The sequence below is a fragment of the Selaginella moellendorffii genome, unplaced genomic scaffold, assembly GCF_000143415.4.
Source record: "Selaginella moellendorffii unplaced genomic scaffold, v1.0 SELMOscaffold_27, whole genome shotgun sequence".
Classification (NCBI taxonomy): domain Eukaryota; kingdom Viridiplantae; phylum Streptophyta; class Lycopodiopsida; order Selaginellales; family Selaginellaceae; genus Selaginella; species Selaginella moellendorffii.
The window spans coordinates 296,980-313,197 of NW_003314288.1; the positions used below are offsets into that span (position 1 = coordinate 296,980).

General features: G+C 44.7%; 3 protein-coding genes across 3 annotated transcripts; 1 reads left to right on the forward strand and 2 right to left on the reverse strand.

Moving 5' to 3' along the window:
• Positions 1-1,496: 1,496 nt before the first annotated feature.
• Positions 1,497-2,555, reverse strand: LOC112348146 (pentatricopeptide repeat-containing protein At2g35030, mitochondrial-like). The gene is made up of 3 exons (XM_024680241.1): positions 2,237-2,555; positions 1,912-2,060; positions 1,497-1,721 (listed from the first exon to the last, which is right to left on the reverse strand). The coding sequence occupies exons 1-3, from the start codon at positions 2,553-2,555 to the stop codon at positions 1,497-1,499; spliced, it is 693 nt and encodes a 230-aa protein (XP_024536009.1).
• A 2,646-nt stretch (positions 2,556-5,201) lies between these two features.
• On the forward strand, positions 5,202-7,022 carry LOC112348147 (pentatricopeptide repeat-containing protein At2g35030, mitochondrial-like). Its single transcript, XM_024680242.1, has 2 exons — positions 5,202-5,303; positions 6,597-7,022. Exons 1-2 carry the CDS (start codon positions 5,202-5,204, stop codon positions 7,020-7,022), a joined length of 528 nt encoding a protein of 175 aa, XP_024536010.1.
• A 1,873-nt stretch (positions 7,023-8,895) lies between these two features.
• LOC9629391 (alpha-L-fucosidase 1) lies at positions 8,896-10,332 on the reverse strand. Its single transcript, XM_002975337.2, has 2 exons — positions 9,212-10,332; positions 8,896-9,138 (listed from the first exon to the last, which is right to left on the reverse strand). Exon 1 carries the CDS (start codon positions 9,922-9,924, stop codon positions 9,250-9,252), a length of 675 nt encoding a protein of 224 aa, XP_002975383.1. The 5' UTR covers positions 9,925-10,332; the 3' UTR covers positions 8,896-9,138; positions 9,212-9,249.
• Positions 10,333-16,218: the final 5,886 nt, after the last annotated feature.

The window sequence follows — 16,218 nt, forward strand, 5'->3', positions numbered from 1 at the left end:
AATTTTTCAACTGTTGCTCTGCCATTCTACTCAAGACTCTAAAACCATGAATTGACATGTCAGCAATAGTGGTGGGAGGAAATAATTGCCACATCAGCATTTTAACTTGCTATGGCAAGTTTCATGGTGGTCAACCAGCTAGGCTAGTTTTGAAAAACATTTAAATTGATTTCACTGTCATAATGCCACTATTAAAAAAATGATGGTGACGGTGACATGTACTAAGGCAACGTTACTTCAAATTGCTGATGTGGCCATCACAATTTGACTGTGATAGTCACAAGTGTAGTGTCTATTAAGCAAACCTAAAATATAGTTGAAGAAATACTCAAAACTGAAGCTATAAAAAATAGGTATTGTGGAAAAATAAAGAATATAAAAATATGATATGTGTGCAAATAGGTCATACACCTTGTGAAAGAATCATTTGCATGTCTGGAAACCATAATCTAATGTGACCATCATCTTCTATTTATGCAATCAGCTGTTTGGTGTTCGTTTGCAAATAGCCTACAGAAAAAAATTCTATTAAAATAAATATTTGAATTGTAAAGAATACTTGAGGAATGCATAAAAAATATGATCTTATATAACACTTTTTCTCCATCTAGCATGTCATAGAGGACAAAGTAGCAATCTATTTAAATTATAACTCAATGTAGATTGAAATAACAACTAATTATCCTTGTCTCAAAAGGCAATACCAATCCTGTATTTGGAATGATGCTAGACTGAAAGATTAAAGGGAACTGAAGAGTTGAGTCTAGTATTCCTAAGAGTTTAAGAATGATTAAGATTGTACTCCAACATGATAGTTTTGAAAATTTTCATATACTTATATGCCATGATATTGGAAGAGAAGGGAATAGTTGGTCACAAAACATTTTACAAAGTGCTAGTTGTCATTGAAGAAGCAATATTCCCTTATACTTGCTTTATAATTATTTGTGACAACAACATTATATGTAAAACTCCACCCTGCAGAATAGAAAGAAAGTTTTTGAAGGGATAGGAAATGGCACTTGTAATCTTTCTTATTTCCAAATGGGAGCTAGAACATAGATTTGGATGCCTTGAGAGGCGCACTCTGCTTGCGCCATGTCAAACTTCTCATCATCAAATTACTTAACTATCCTTCATTATGCATCCCTATATATCCCTATACTAATTCCTAAAGCTCTCCAAGGATTTGGTTCTTGACAGGTATGGCATTGACTTTGCGGAAGATTTGATAAATTTCCTTGTAAAATCACCTTGCATACATGCTTTGCAAAGAGCAATCCATTCAACATAGATCAAGCCCATCATAAAAGTGGGCCAATTGTCTTTAAATTTAATTCTCTGTATCAACATCCAATGGAGCCTTCGTAAATATCAAGAATGGGCTGAGGCCCAGCGGAGAGGATACCATATGGAACACAGAGAGGAGAACATATGAAGCATGTCGGGAGGCAACGGGGGAGATAGGATACAAGGAAGGCAATGGGAATGAGGTATCAATGAGCCCATCTCCACCTGCGCCTCAAACGCAAGCATTTCACACCACTACTTCCAACTTTCAACAGGAGCTCATGATAGACTCTCACCGGCATGGTCTTGAGAATCCGGATTGCCATGCCTAGCATGGCACTGATGTGGAGCAGGAGGAGCGCAGTGCTGCTGCTCAAATTCACAACAGCAGCATTGGATCTTGTGTTGCTGGCTATAGCAAACCCACTGCACTTAACATTCCAGATAGATTTTTGAAGACTCTCCTATGCCCAATCTCTGTGCGTCCCGCTCTCCATCCATGGGGGATGGGGCGGCTCACGGAATGGCTGGATATCAACGATTGATGTTTGGGTCAACACATCAAGTCTGAACTGCTCTGAAGATGTTCTCCAGCATCACATAAGGCAATGCATCACTCACAAGGCTGGACTGGCACGTAAATTCTGCAGCATGCATCCCTCGATTCATCTCCCTGTGGTTTTTGCACGCGGTAAGAAACGTTGCCCATGCAACTCCTTCTGCTGGCAAAGGCATATTCTCCAGGACATCCTCGGCCTCTTTCAATCGCCCTAGTCATCCGAGAGCATCAACAATGCAGGTGTAGTGGTCTTGCGAAGGATCCAATCCATTGTCAAAGCTCATTGCCATGAAGTAGCTTACTGCTTCCTTGATGAGCCCCAGATAGCTACATGCCATCAAAACAATGGCAAATGCTGCCTTGTCAGGGCCAAAGCCGTGAAGAAACGTCGCCCAGAAGAGCTGGATCGCTGCCCGGTCTGGGCATATGCTGCAAGAATCGTGTTCCAGGAGACCAAGTTCCAAGTTGGCATCTCATCGAACGCTTTCTTAGCATCACAAATATTTCCATCTAGAGCATATACCACTAGAATTGTGTTCCATGAATAGGAATCCCAGCAGCAAACCAAAGAAAACGCCTGGAAACGACCTCTCTGGGCATAAACAGCAATTATCGCATTCCATGAAACAAGATCTCTGTGTGGCATTTCTTCAAACAAGTGTTTTCCTTGATCAGCATCACCGTTTTGCGTGTATAACTTGATCATAATCGTCCACGACAGTATGTTGTGTTGAGGCATTCTATTAAACAAACTCTTGGCTGCAAATAAGAAACCATTAGTGTCTACAATAGATGAGTTTGAGGTTGCTTTCCATTTACGTTTTGCTCCTCACTATAACGTGGAGAATGCTCACACCAAACTTCGACATTTTCAGCAAGGGAAAATGAAGATTGGGGACTATATTGATAAGCTAACTCGCTTGATTAGCTATGTTCCAATGAAGGATCCAAATCAGAACAACATCCTACTTCATTGATGGCTGTCATAGTGAGAGTATGCGGCAACACTTGCGTCATTCTCAATGTACAAAGAGTTTGGAGGACTTCCAACCCTTCTACATAAGTATCGAAATGCCGAGTAAAGGTATATGAAAGAACTTCTTGTGTCACCAGGCCATGCTCCTCAACAAACTTTGTGGAAACAAAGTTGTTATCACTTCCACTGTCCAATAAAATTCACATTGGACTGCCACGGAACACACCCTCTAGCAAGCTGATGCACAAATGTCCTCGACCTTCATCTTGTTCCACACATAGTTAAATTGATGAGCAACAATCGAAAGCCTCTTCCTCCAACCGGAATGGTCATCCTCATCATCTTTGTGCTGCAAAGTTTGCAACTTCTTAGTATCTGACTTACCGTTAGTAAAAGATTGGCCATTCTTGTTGCCATGTTATTTGCTCTTCACTGTGGATAATCAGCCTTGTAGTGTCCTAGCTCGTGGCAATGATGACAACCTTGTCTATAATTCTTCATAAAGAATTTCTGCTTTGTTGACCCCTGTGTACTTGAAGTAGCCACCATAGGCTTCAGCTTGTGACGTTTATTCCCATCCTTGTGTCCACAACAATCATCACGATGATTCTCAATAGAAAGATTCCTCGAACGCTTGTGAGACTTATACTTATCATTATCAAGTCGACGAGCAGCATCAAAGAGCTGTTTGTTAGCAAAACTGCACTTGTGGAGACTTTTTATCTCACAGATCTTCATTGTGTGGATCTCATTCTTGGGATATCATAGTTGGTAAAGGTGGATCCGGAGATAAAGTGGAGTATTAAGCGTGTTTTGTTGGAGTACGGTGGCATTAATGATGTGTGGTTTGGAGAGGGAGTTCAACCTCCAATTTTTATGCTCTCCGTTACATCTTTGAAGCGGGCTTGTCATAATGGAAAAGCACTTTTGAGTTACTTACTATTTGTTCATGACTTGGGGGACCAAGCCATGTGTGGAGGAGAGGTAGTAGTGCAGACTATACTCAAAGAGTTCTTTGATGTTTTTCCCTCTAAAATTCCTCATGGATTGCCTCCATTACAAGGTGTGGAGCATGGGATTATGTTAGAGCCAAGGACATAGCCAATTTACCAATGTCTATTTCAGCAAAAATATGGAAGAGCATAAAGTGCATTTATGCAAGGTTCTTTTGTTACTCCATAACAGAAAACTTTATGTGAAGAAGAGCAAATATGAGTTTGCAAAGTCGGAAGTGAAATATCTAGGCCATATTATGACATCCAAAGAAGGTGGGTCAAGATGGGTCCAAGGAAGGTGGCTGTGGTGGAGAACTAACTTACACTAACTTCAGTGGCTAAGTTACGTAATTTCCTTGGTATGGCTAGTTACTATCGACATTTTCAACATAAGTTTGCAGAGGTGGTTATTTCTTTGGCATGATTGTTGCACAAGAACGTGCCATTCAAGTGGAAAAAACCACATGAGGATAGTTTTGTGGCATTGAAACAGTTGTTAAGCGACGCTCCAATGCTTCACATTGTTGATCCATCAAAACCTTATGAGGTGATATGTGATGCGAGTAGTTATGCACTGGGAGGAGTTCTCATGCAAAAGGGACAACCTATTGCATATGAGAGTCGAACTTTGAATCCCGCAAAGCAATACTATTCCATATATGAGCAAGAGTTACTCTCCATTGTTCACGCTTTACGGATATAGCAACACTATCTTTATGGTGCAGTGTTCACGGTGTTGACGGATCACAAACCCTTTGTATATCTTTTCACACAGAAGAAGTTGAACACTAGATAAGCTCATTGGATGGTCAAACATATGGAATTTAGAGAGTTTCTTATTGAGCATCATTCGGGAAAATTGAATGTGGTGGCGAATGCTTTATCTCGTGTGCATATGATGGTGTTACAGACACAGTTTTGTCATTATTTGAGTAAGGTGGTTAGCAAGTTTGGGCAGTTGGTTGAGCGTGCTCAGGCTCAGGATGCTGAGGTGGTCTCAATGCAAGCTCAGATGGAAGCACCTTTCTCATTAGTGGATGGGATTCTTTACTACAATGGCTATATGTATTTACCACAGGTGGATGTGTTAATTACTCAGGTTTTATTCCACTATCATGATCATCCAAAGGCTGTCATTTTGGGGGGAAGAAGATATATGAGTTGATTAAGCACAATTTCTATTGGAGGAATATGAAGGCTGATATCCTTGAGTACTATAAGTCATGTGAGCTCTGTCAGCGAAGGTAAAGGTGTGACGGGAGAAGCTGGGGGACTTTTTCAACCTTTACCTATTCCTCAGAGCCGTTGGTGTAGTATCTCTATGGACTTCATCACTTATTTGTCATGAACATAAACGCAAAAGGAGCCAATATGGGTCATAATGGATCGTTTGACGAAATATATGCGATTGTTGGCTCTTCGGAAGAGTGTCACTGCCTTAGACTTGGTTGCGGTCTACTTGGAGAAGGTTTTCCTGATTTTGGTTTGCCAGAGGACATCGTTAACAATCGAGATTCAAAGTTCACTAGTGGATTTTGGAAGAGCTTTACAAAGGCTATGCAAGTGACTTTGAAACTCTCGAGTGGAGATCATCCTCAAACAAATGGGCAAACCGAACGTGTGAATCATGGGGTGGACAATATGCTACGCTATAGCATTAGTCAAAGGCAAGGACAGTGGGATCTATATCTTTCATTGGTGCAATTTGCCTACAACAATAGCTAACACAGTAGAACCAAGTGAAATCCTTACTTTGCCATGTTTGGAAGGCATCCTCAAATAGCAATGGAGTTGAAATTACATTTAAGTAAGGATGTTCAAGAAAATTTTCATTCAGAGGTGACTGATGTAGCCATGGAACTTGATGAGATTCTGGTGGTGTGCAAATGGAATTTGCAAGCAGCTTAGGATAGAGCGGAGAAGTTTGCTATTGCTAATTCCGGGAATATAAGGTGGGTGATCTTGTCTTTGTGTGAGTGATTTTTCCGTCAAGTGAGCAGTGAAACACTTTAGTGCCTTTACGGAATGGGAAGAGTGATAAACTTTCTAAGAAAATTCATTCAGTATCTTATGTTAGCCAATTGAAAAGTATACTTTCTCGGAGTGATGGGCCCAATGCCTCCTTAATGTATACAGCTGTGGAAGATGGATCAAAAGCTTGAGCAGGGTTCCTTAGAAAGGGTGATCACTAGTACAATTCATCCTTGGGACAAGGACTTTGTTGGGGGGAAGAATTGTTAAGCGCCAGCTTTGGTTAATATCAGTTAAAGGGAGGCTCAAGGGTTTATGAAGGCATGTTAAGGGGTGGTTGGGCATTTAAAAGGAGGCATAATCTAGTTTAGGAAGATTAGATCATTGACTTTTTGTGCCGTGTCATAATGTGAAGAATGTCATGGATGGGGACATAACACTGGAACTTGTGCCAAATGTCAATAATATCATAAAAAAATTCTTATTCTCTTTCGACATTTATGGATAATAGGAGTTCTATTTCTTGTGCTTCTTCTCTATCACCAACAAATAACAAAAGTCCTCCTATTCTCTCTCCTCCACTCTCTTTCATAACATGCAATATAGAATTAATGGAGGATGAGTAGTTTATGTTTGTTTTTGCTGGAGTCATAAATAGTATAAATGTGATGATCCTGGTGGACTTTGGCTTAGCAATTTCCTCTACTCAGTGTTTAATTGTTTGAAGTTTACTAATCATAAGTCATCAGCATAGATATTATGTATGGAAACACTGGTTGTCTATGCGTGGTGTGGGCATTTGGAGGAATCAAGAAGGATCTTTGATGCATTGCCGGCCAAGAACATCGCGTCATGGATGGCGCTCGTGAGCGTGTATGCCGAGAGTGGGCATCCGGGCGAGGCCAAGGCAGCATTCAATCGAATGGCGGTGCGGGATGTAGTTTCCTCCACTGCGATGGTCAAGGCGCTGGGCGATTGCGGGCGGATTGGATCGAGCAAGGCAGTGTTTGATGCGATGCCCGAGAGGAACTGCAAGATGTGGGCGATGCTGCTGCGGGGATTTGCTCGTGGCGGAGAGATTGGGCGAGCGAGAGAAGTGCTGGATCGGATGCCCAAGACGAATGTGGTAGCATGGACGATCCTCGTGCAGGGTTTTGCGCAGCACGGGCAAGTGGGCGATGCGAAGGCTGCGTTTGATTCCATGCCCGAGAAGAACAGAAAAACATGCTGATGGAGTTGCATGGGCAACGTTTCTTACCACGTGTAAAAACCACGGGGAGATGAATTGAGGGAGCTAGTCCAGCCTTGTGAATGATGCATTGCCTTATGTGATGCTGGAGAACATCTTCAGAGCAGTTCAGACTTGATGTGTTGACCCAAACATCGATCGTTGATATCCAGCCATTCCGTGAGCCGCCCCATCCCCCATGGATGGAGAGCGGGACGCACAGAGGATTGAGCATAGGAGAGTCTTCATGAGGAGCATAGTCTTCGAGGATAACATATGGAACACAGAGAGGAGAACATATGAAGCATGTCGGGAGGCAACGAATGTTAAGTGCAGTCAGCAATGCAAGATCCAATGCTGCTGTTGTGAATTTCAGCAGCAGCACTGCACTCCTCCTGCTCCACGTGCCATGCTAGGCGTGGCAATCCAGATTCTCAAGACCATGCCGGTGAGAGTGAGCCGTGGAAGTCTCTCATGAGCTCTTGTTGAAAGTGGGAAGTAGTGGTGTGGAAAGCTTGCGTTTGAGGCGCGGGTGGAGATGGGCTCATTGCAGTAAGGTGATAGCTCGTTCCCATTGTCTTCCTTTTGTATCCTATCTCCCTCCAGATGCATGGGACATCCGCTTGCAAAGCATTGCACAGCATGTTGCTGGAGCTGGGCCTCAGCCCATTCGTTGATGGCTAGCATTTACGAAGGCTTCACTGGATGTTGATACAGAGAATTAAGTTTAAAGACAATTGGCCCACTTTTATGATGGGCTTAATCTATGGTGACTGGATTGTTCTTTGCAAAGCATGTATGCAAGGCGATTTTACAAGGAAATTTATCAAATCTTCCGCAAAGTCAATGCCATAATCTGTCAAGAACCAAATCCTTGGAGAGCTTTAGGAATTAATATATGCATAATGAAGGATAGTTAAGTAATTTGATGATGAGAAGTTTGACATATGTCATCAAACATATTATCTAGCATAACAATCAGGGATGCTCAACATCCCAAACAATTCTCCCCATTGGAAATAAGAAATATCACAAGTGCCATTTCCTACTCATCTATTCCCTTTGAAAACTTTCTTTCTATTCTGCAGGGTGGAGTTTTATATATAATGTTGTTGTATAGAGCACTATTGCTTCTTCAATGGCAACTAGCACTTGTTCAATGTTTCATGACCAATCTATTCTCTTCTCTTCCAATATCATGGAATATAAGTATATGAAAATTTTCAAAACTAACATGTTGGAGTACAATCTTAATCATTCTTAAACTCTTAGGAATACTAGACTCAACTAGAGATATACTTCAGTTCCCTTTAATCTTCCAGTCTAGCATCATTCCAAATCCAGTATTGGTATTCAGATTAGAATAGTGCTAGCCTTTTGAGACAAGTATAATAGTTGTTTTGAATCATTAGGATCATCCTTTAGTGATTTTAATCTACATTGAGTTATAATTTAAATAGATTGCTACTTTGTCCTCTATGACATGCTAGATGGAGAAAAAGTGTTATATAAGCTCATATTTTTAATGCATCAAGTATTCTTTACAAATCAGATATTTATTTTAATAGCTTTTTTTCTGCAGGCTATTTGCAAAAGAACACCCACAAGGTGTATTACCTGTTTAGTATTTGCACACATATATTCTTTACTTTTCCACAATACCTATCTTTTATGGCTTCAGTTAAGTTATAGTCATTTACACCTTTGAGTATTTCTTCAATTTAGGCATTATATTTTTGGTTTGCTTAAGCAAACCAACATAGGATATACCTGGGTATTCTTGAATATTCTATAATTTAATTTTTGATATTTATTTAGAATAATTTTGTGTTTATAAATTTAAAACATTTTAATAATGGTCATCACGTTGACTACATGGCAAAAAGATGTTCTAATGTATTTTCAAAGCTTTTAAATCTGAGAAGTACTAGTTCAATGTTTGGACATGTGTTTGCGGGTGTGATTTTGTGGCGAGGAAGCAGGAGCAACAGGAGGTCCTCCAGACAAGCTAACTTCTCAAGTTTAACCAGCTGCCACCTCCATGCAAGGGTACTTTCCACGAGCTCAAAGGGTACAGGGCTAGCTCTTGATTTTTTTTGGTTGTTCTCTAGGCTCCAATCTGTTAGGAGTGATGCAAAGAGACTGTTATGATCAGGCCAGGGATTTCCAACCCAAAGCTATGTTTCTCATACCTGAAAAGAAATATACATATCCTCTTGTAGTTTCTCTTCTAAATAGAAGACAAGTGCCTGAGGTTGTACATATCGAAGTACAAACCAAAGAAGCAGATCAATGGATCTCCCCGCGACGCGTCAATCAGCAGTCGAACGAGCCGAGCAGCGCATTCTTGATCCTCTTCCAGTCGATCCACTTTCCTGTAACCAATGGTGCTACCGTTGCTCACCAGGTACCAGCCCAGCTCGCTGTCCCATGCCTCGACGTGATATTCCATGACCCTTTGTCCCATGTTTACTGGCTCTCGGATCTCCAGTGCGTTGAACTTTGAGACCTTGCCAAGATCAAGCTCGATCCAGCCGGTCGACTCCCCTTGCATTGGAGCCCAGAAAGTTTCCATACACTCGTCAAGGATTTGCTTCGGCCCAAACGAAGAGCTGCGAATGCTGCTTGCTGTCACGGACAAGGGATTCGCTGCTAAGTTGACGCTGAAGATGGAATCTACGGCGGAGCTAAACCGCTCCAGCGTCTGGAAGTCGGATTCGTCGATCAGTCCCGACGAGTTTGGAGGGACGTTGAGCAGGAGCAAGCAGTTCCTGGCGGATGATTTGTAGAAAACGTCGAGCAGCTGCTCCAGGGATTTTGGAGCCTCGTTCCTGTGCCAAAACCAACCGGGCCTGATGGAGATATCGCACTCCGGAGGGAGCCAGTCGGTTCCAGCACCAGACATCAAGTACCTGTTGATGTTGCGAATTGGATCGCCGGACGTGGCTTGGGCTCCTCCGGGCGCGGCTTGGACTCCTCCCGCTGTGGCTTCGGCTCCTCCCACCGAGGCTTGGCCTTCTCCTGGCGATGATCCATGGCCTCCTCCTCCCGGAGAAGAACCGCGGCGTCTACTCTAGGAGGAGTAGAACCATGGCCTCCTCCTCCCGGGGCACCCCCTCCTCGAGCCGCCTCAGAACCATGGCCTAATCCTCCCGGGGCCAGATTCAGAGATCCGCGGCCAACCCCGGCCACCCCGCGCCCTCCTCCCACTCCATGGCCACCTCTCCCTCCATGGGCACCTCTTCCTCCTCCTGTTGGTGAAGATAGAGCACGAGCAGGCCCAGATCCAGCTCGATCGGCCCCATTTCGCAGATGTTTCCTCTTCCAACCCTAAAATCGGGCCGTGCCGATCTTCTCGAATATTTCCGGAATAATTTTTAACAACTTCTTAGATTTGGTCGGGGTTTTTGAAAATTACTTAAGAATCCTCCCTTTTGTTTTCGTGCGAATCCAAAATACTAATAATTTTCCCATAAAAAATAGGGTAAGTACATTACTTTAGCTTAAGTTATTGTGCAAATAGGGAAAACGTAAATTTTGAACTTTAATTTTCGGGTAACTCTTACTCTTATAAACATCTCTAAACATGCTCATTTAATTAACCACCAATGAACGGCAAAGATATCTTTACCAGCACTAATTTTCTAAAAAATTAAAAGCAAAGAAGATATTATCAAACACAACTCAATCACACAATATTTGGAGCTGGAAGAATTGAATCCAACTTAATTTCAGCAAACTGATGAGGATGGACAATTTTTATTTTCATTTCTTTTGCACTTCTTAATTTACATTTCTTAATTTGTTTCTACTCTTCTTATACACACTTCTTCGGTGTATTTGGCCCATTATATTTAGCTGAAACACATGTACATGTACACTAGTACACTACGTACTAAGCCTATGATACACACTTGTTGCTAATTCTCAACGATTTGTGCATCTGCTGGTTGATACACACACACACACACACTGTGTAGGGCTAGCTCCATCCACAAGAGAGCCTGGGCACCAGAGGCTGGAAGAAGTCGTCACAGGAGAGAGCAAGCAGGTCACCACTCACGACAAGCTCAAAAAATCTGGAAGGAAGACGTCGCCGAGGAGCTGGTGAGTACATTGCAAGAAACAAATGCTGTCGTCACCAGCTTCCACACGTCTTTCAACGTGCTCTAGGAGCACAAACCCAAAGTTGGTCATGCCGCAAGCCGCCATCACCTTGCTCCCGGAACATGAGGCGGTACTTGCTATCAGCCTTCATACTAAGGCTTATTATCTGAATCTGGGTGCTCTGTTTTGGGGCACCTGTTGGCAGGTTTAGTCAGCATTCCCCGATTCTGCTACCAAAAAGAAATTTAAATTTAAGACAACCTCCTTTTGCATAGTTTTAACTTTTAAATGTTATTTTTTTCTCCGTGAAGTTCAGGTTGGCGGCGGTACTTTGACGAGGCATGCTCACTCAGCGCCCCATGTTTCTGCTTGACTCACGGAGGGTTTAAAACCAGGGATAACTGCAAGAAAGAGCACTGACATGTTTTCAAAAGTAGTTGTCACAGGAACATCTGCCATCCTGGAACACATGAACCCGACTGGCATCTTTGCAGATGATTAGCCTTTTTTCCAGCTTAGAGATGAGAGCAGTGGCCACATGGCAATCGTCACAAACTCGGAGATTTTTCACAATTCTGATGGTCTCCTTCTGGTGTGAGTTCACCAGAGCACACCCCAGCGCAAGCTTCTCACTGTGGCCGCACAGGTGATCCTCTTTCTCTTCCTTGGGTATGTCTTTTAGAACGTTGATCACATCGCTCGCGTACCCCTCCTCTTTCATTCTCAGCAACAATTGCTGGAGCTTGGCCGCAATCTCGTTGCTCTGTGAGTGACTCCTATCCCCGACAGAAAAAGAATGCACTTTTCCTGAGCTAACATCCGTCCACCAGCTTCTCCCGGGCTCCCTGAAGCTGCCTTCACCTCTCATTCTCTCCACAACAGCGGCCCTTTCACTGAGCATCCCCAGGTTTCCAAATATATTGGCCATCAATGCGTAGGGCGTGCCGCTCTTGGGATCCATCTCCACAAGACGCTCAAACGCGAGTTTGCCGATCGTGTAATTCTTCCACTTCCGGCAGGCTCCGAGCAGGGACGTCCAAACCACTGCATCCGGTTCAAAAGGCATGGCTCTGAGAACTCTCACAGCTTCGTCGAGGAGGTTAGCTCGCCCGAGCATATCGATCAGGCACACATAATGCTCCAGACGTGGCTTGACTCCATACTGCTTGGGCATTTCATCCAGAAGCTGCCTTCCTTTCCCGACCAGACCACCATGGCTGCAAGCGTTCAACACCGAAACAAAACTCACATCGTCAGCTTTACAGCCCTCCTCCTGAGTCATGGAATAGAAACGCTCCAAGGCCTCGATCGATCGGCCCTGGAGAGTGTAAGCCTGTATGAGAGAGTTCCAGAGAGCCGTGTCGTCCCGAGCTCGGCACTCGTCAAACGCTTCCTGAGCAGAATCAACATCGCCACATTTGCCGTAGAAGCTCACCAGGCTGGAGCCCAGAACTGGATTGTTTTTCAGCAGCCCTTTATGCTTCGCCAGCTGGTGAATCTCCCTCCCGAGCTTGATCGCCATCACACTCCCGCAAGCAACAAGGACACAGGTGTAGGTGCAAGCATCAGCTTGAATGGTGTTATCAGCTCTCAGGGCAGAGTAATACTCCAGAGCAAGTTCAGCTCGCCCGTTCGTGTTGCAGCCCTGGATGATCGCAGTGTAGGACACAACACTCCGAGTTCCCATGGAGTTGAAAATCTTGCGAGCCTCCTCAAGCTCGCCACACTTGCAATACATGTCTACCAGGCAATTCGCCACGAACAGATCTAGCTGTTTCTTCTCCTTGCTCAGCATTGAATGGATCTCCATCCCGATGCGTAGAGCTCTCTCCCTCTTCTCGCTGGATTCGGTAGCAAGTGTGGAGCAGGCACTGATCACCACGACATGAGTCCGATCGTCGGGTTGAATGGTGTTATCAGCTCTCAGGGCAGAGTAGTACTCCAGAGCAAGTTCAGCTCGCCCGTTCGTGTTGCACCCCTGGATGATCGCGGTGTAGGGCACAACACTCCGAGTTCCCATGGAGTGGAAAATCTTGCGAGCCTCCTCAAGCTCGCCACACTTGCAGTACATGTCTACCAGGCAATTCGCCACGAACAGATCTAGCTGTTTCTTCTCCTTGCTCAGCATTGAATGGATCTCCATCCCGATGCGTAGAGCTCTCTCCCTCTTCTCGCTGGATTCGGCAGCAAGTGTGGAGCAGGCGCTGATCACCACGACATGAGTCCGATCGTCGGGTTGAATGGTGTTATCAGCTCTCAGGGCAGAGTAGTACTCCAGAGCAAGTTCAGCTCGCCCGTTCGTGTTGCACCCCTGGATGATCGCGGTGTAGGACACAACACTCCGAGTTCCCATGGAGTGGAAAATCTTGCAAGCCTCCTCAAGCTCGCCACACTTGCAGTACATGTCTACCAGGCAAGTCGCCATGTACAGACCTAGATGTTTCTTCTCCTTGCTCAGTACTGAATGGACTTCCATCCCGATGCGTAGAGCTCTCTCCCTCTTCTCGCTGGATTCGGTAGCAAGTGTGGAGCAGGCGCTGATCACCGCAACATGTGTCCGATCGTTGGGTTGAATGGTGGTACAAGCTCTCAGGGCAGAGTAGTACTCCAGAGCAAGTTGAGCTCGCCCGTTCGTGTTGCACCCCTGGATGATCGCAGTGTAGGACACAACACTCCGAGTTCCCATGGAGTGGAAAATCTTGCGAGCCTCCTCAAGCTCGCCACACTTGCAGTACATGTCTACCAGGCAATTCGCCACGAACAGACCTAGATGTTTCTTCTCCTTGCTCAGTACTGAATGGACTTCCATCCCGATGCGTAGAGCTCTCTCCCTCTTCTCGCTGGCAGTAGCAAGTGTGGAGCAGGCGCTGATCACCGCGACATGTGTCCAATCGTCGGGTTGAATGGTGTTATCAGCTCTCAGGGCAGAGTAGTACTCCAGAGCAAGTTCAGCTCGCCCGTTCGAGCCGCAGCCGTGGATGATCGCGTTGTAGGACACAACACTCCGAGTTCCCATGGAGTGGAAAATCTTGCGAGCCTCCTCAAGCTCGCCACACTTGCAGTACATGTCTACCAGGCAAGTCGCCACGAACAGATCTAGCTGTTTCTTCTCCTTGCTCAGCATTGAATGGATCTCCATCCCGATGCGTAGAGCTCTCTCCCTCTTCTCGCTGGATTCGGTAGCAAGTCTGGAGCAGGCGCTGATCACCGCGACATGTGTCCGATCGTTGGGTTGAATGGTGGTACAAGCTCTCAGGGCAGAGTAGTACTCCAGAGCGAGTTCAGCTTGCCCGTTCGAGCCGCAGCCCTGGATGATCGCGTTGTAGGACACAACACTCCGGGTTCCCATGGAGTCGAAAATCTTGCGAGCCTCCTCAAGCTCGCCACACTTGCAGTACATATCGATCAATCCCGTCAACAAGTAGATGTTGCTTTTGTGCTCATCACTCTTGAGCACAGCTTCATGGGCTTGTTTTCCCAAAGAAAGGGATCTGCTCTCAGCTGAGTCTCTCACGCGGTGTATCAGCCTCCCTAAACTCACCGGTTCAGCTACAGGTGGGGTATGTGGAGATTTGTAGCGGGCCGTGGTGGCCTTACCTACAGCTGGGTCAGCGAGCGACTCGAGTTTTGCAGAGACCCAGGTTGGTGATTTCCTGTTGGCGATCCCTCTCTCCGGTAGAAACATGTTTGAAACTGCATGAGATTGTTGCACACACACCACACAAACCCTAGCGCCGCACGCATACCCTAGAAATCCCGATTTGTTAGTACTTAACTGTAGCAGTAAAAAGCTCGTGTTTTCCTGTTTTTTCTTTTTCTAATTCTTATCCTTTTTAAACTTTACAATGTCACAGCTTAACTGCAGCAGCTTAGATGTTTATTGTCTCTTTGATTGGGCAGTGACCTCCACCAAAGAGAAGGTCACCAGAGCCATAGCACACACCATCAAGACAATCATCAGTGCTCCATCAAGATTATAAATTGAGTGTGAAAGGGAATAAAAGTTACCAACTTAAACTTAATATATCGTAAAGTCAGGTATTTGTTTAACGTCCGCTTGGAGCAAACCCTGCTCATCGGATGGCCTCATGACAACCCATTACAACCCAGGATGAAAACTCCACATCAAAGCTTAAGGCAGCATCGCTTGTGATCGCCTTCATCTTGCTTTACAAACTGAAGTTATCGAGGTTCGTGATTGGATAATGCTTGATGGTGCTGAGACTCAAATCATCTTTGTTATGGAAACAACCCCATCACCTCAAGGCATTGTTTTTTATCCCCATAACAGTGGTGCACTGTTTCCATGTATAGTTCCCGAGGAGGTCCCAGTTCCCAGGATGGCCTTCGGTAAAAGGATCAGGACGCTACATCAGAGAGGGAAATACACTGAACTGGATCCTAAGGTTCAACTGGGAGAATGCTCTGCAATACACTAGTTTGGGGAGTACCTAAATCTGATTTTATATAGGATCCGGCTCAGTTATCCTGGAGTTCAGTGTGTCTTTTTTTATGTACAGGTCTAAGCATGGCAGAGAGCTTTTGATGGATAAAATTGACACCAGGCTTATGCGGAAGTTGAAGAATCGGAAGTACATTGTGAACATGTGGAAGACACTGGTGGAAGCTAAGGTAAGCTGGCTTCTTGTGCAGGACAGCATCGCTGTTGGTGATTGGCTCACAGTTCACAAAACTCTGTGTATTCTATGCAACGAAAACCCCGTGGAGATGCTTGAACACCCCTTCACATGCAAATTTGCAGTTGTATTTGGCTCTTTGATCAGAGATCTAGGTCCAGAATCAGCTGGTTCATCACGAAATACGGTGACATTTTTCCCTCTGCTCCAACTATGATGAACAGTGGTGAGGAGAGAGAAGCTAGCAAAGCATCCCGCTAACAAAACCACTAACTGTCTCACGTGACACAACACCTCCAGCCATTAACGGGGTCAGAAAAGAAAGAAAGGATAGGAGCAAGCGACTACTTCTCCTCTTCCTCTGGAATGTCATCCAGTCATACTCAAAATTAGGAAACAACATCATCCTCAACTTCCCATGTAGCATCATATGGAGAATAACCATTCCACTGAAC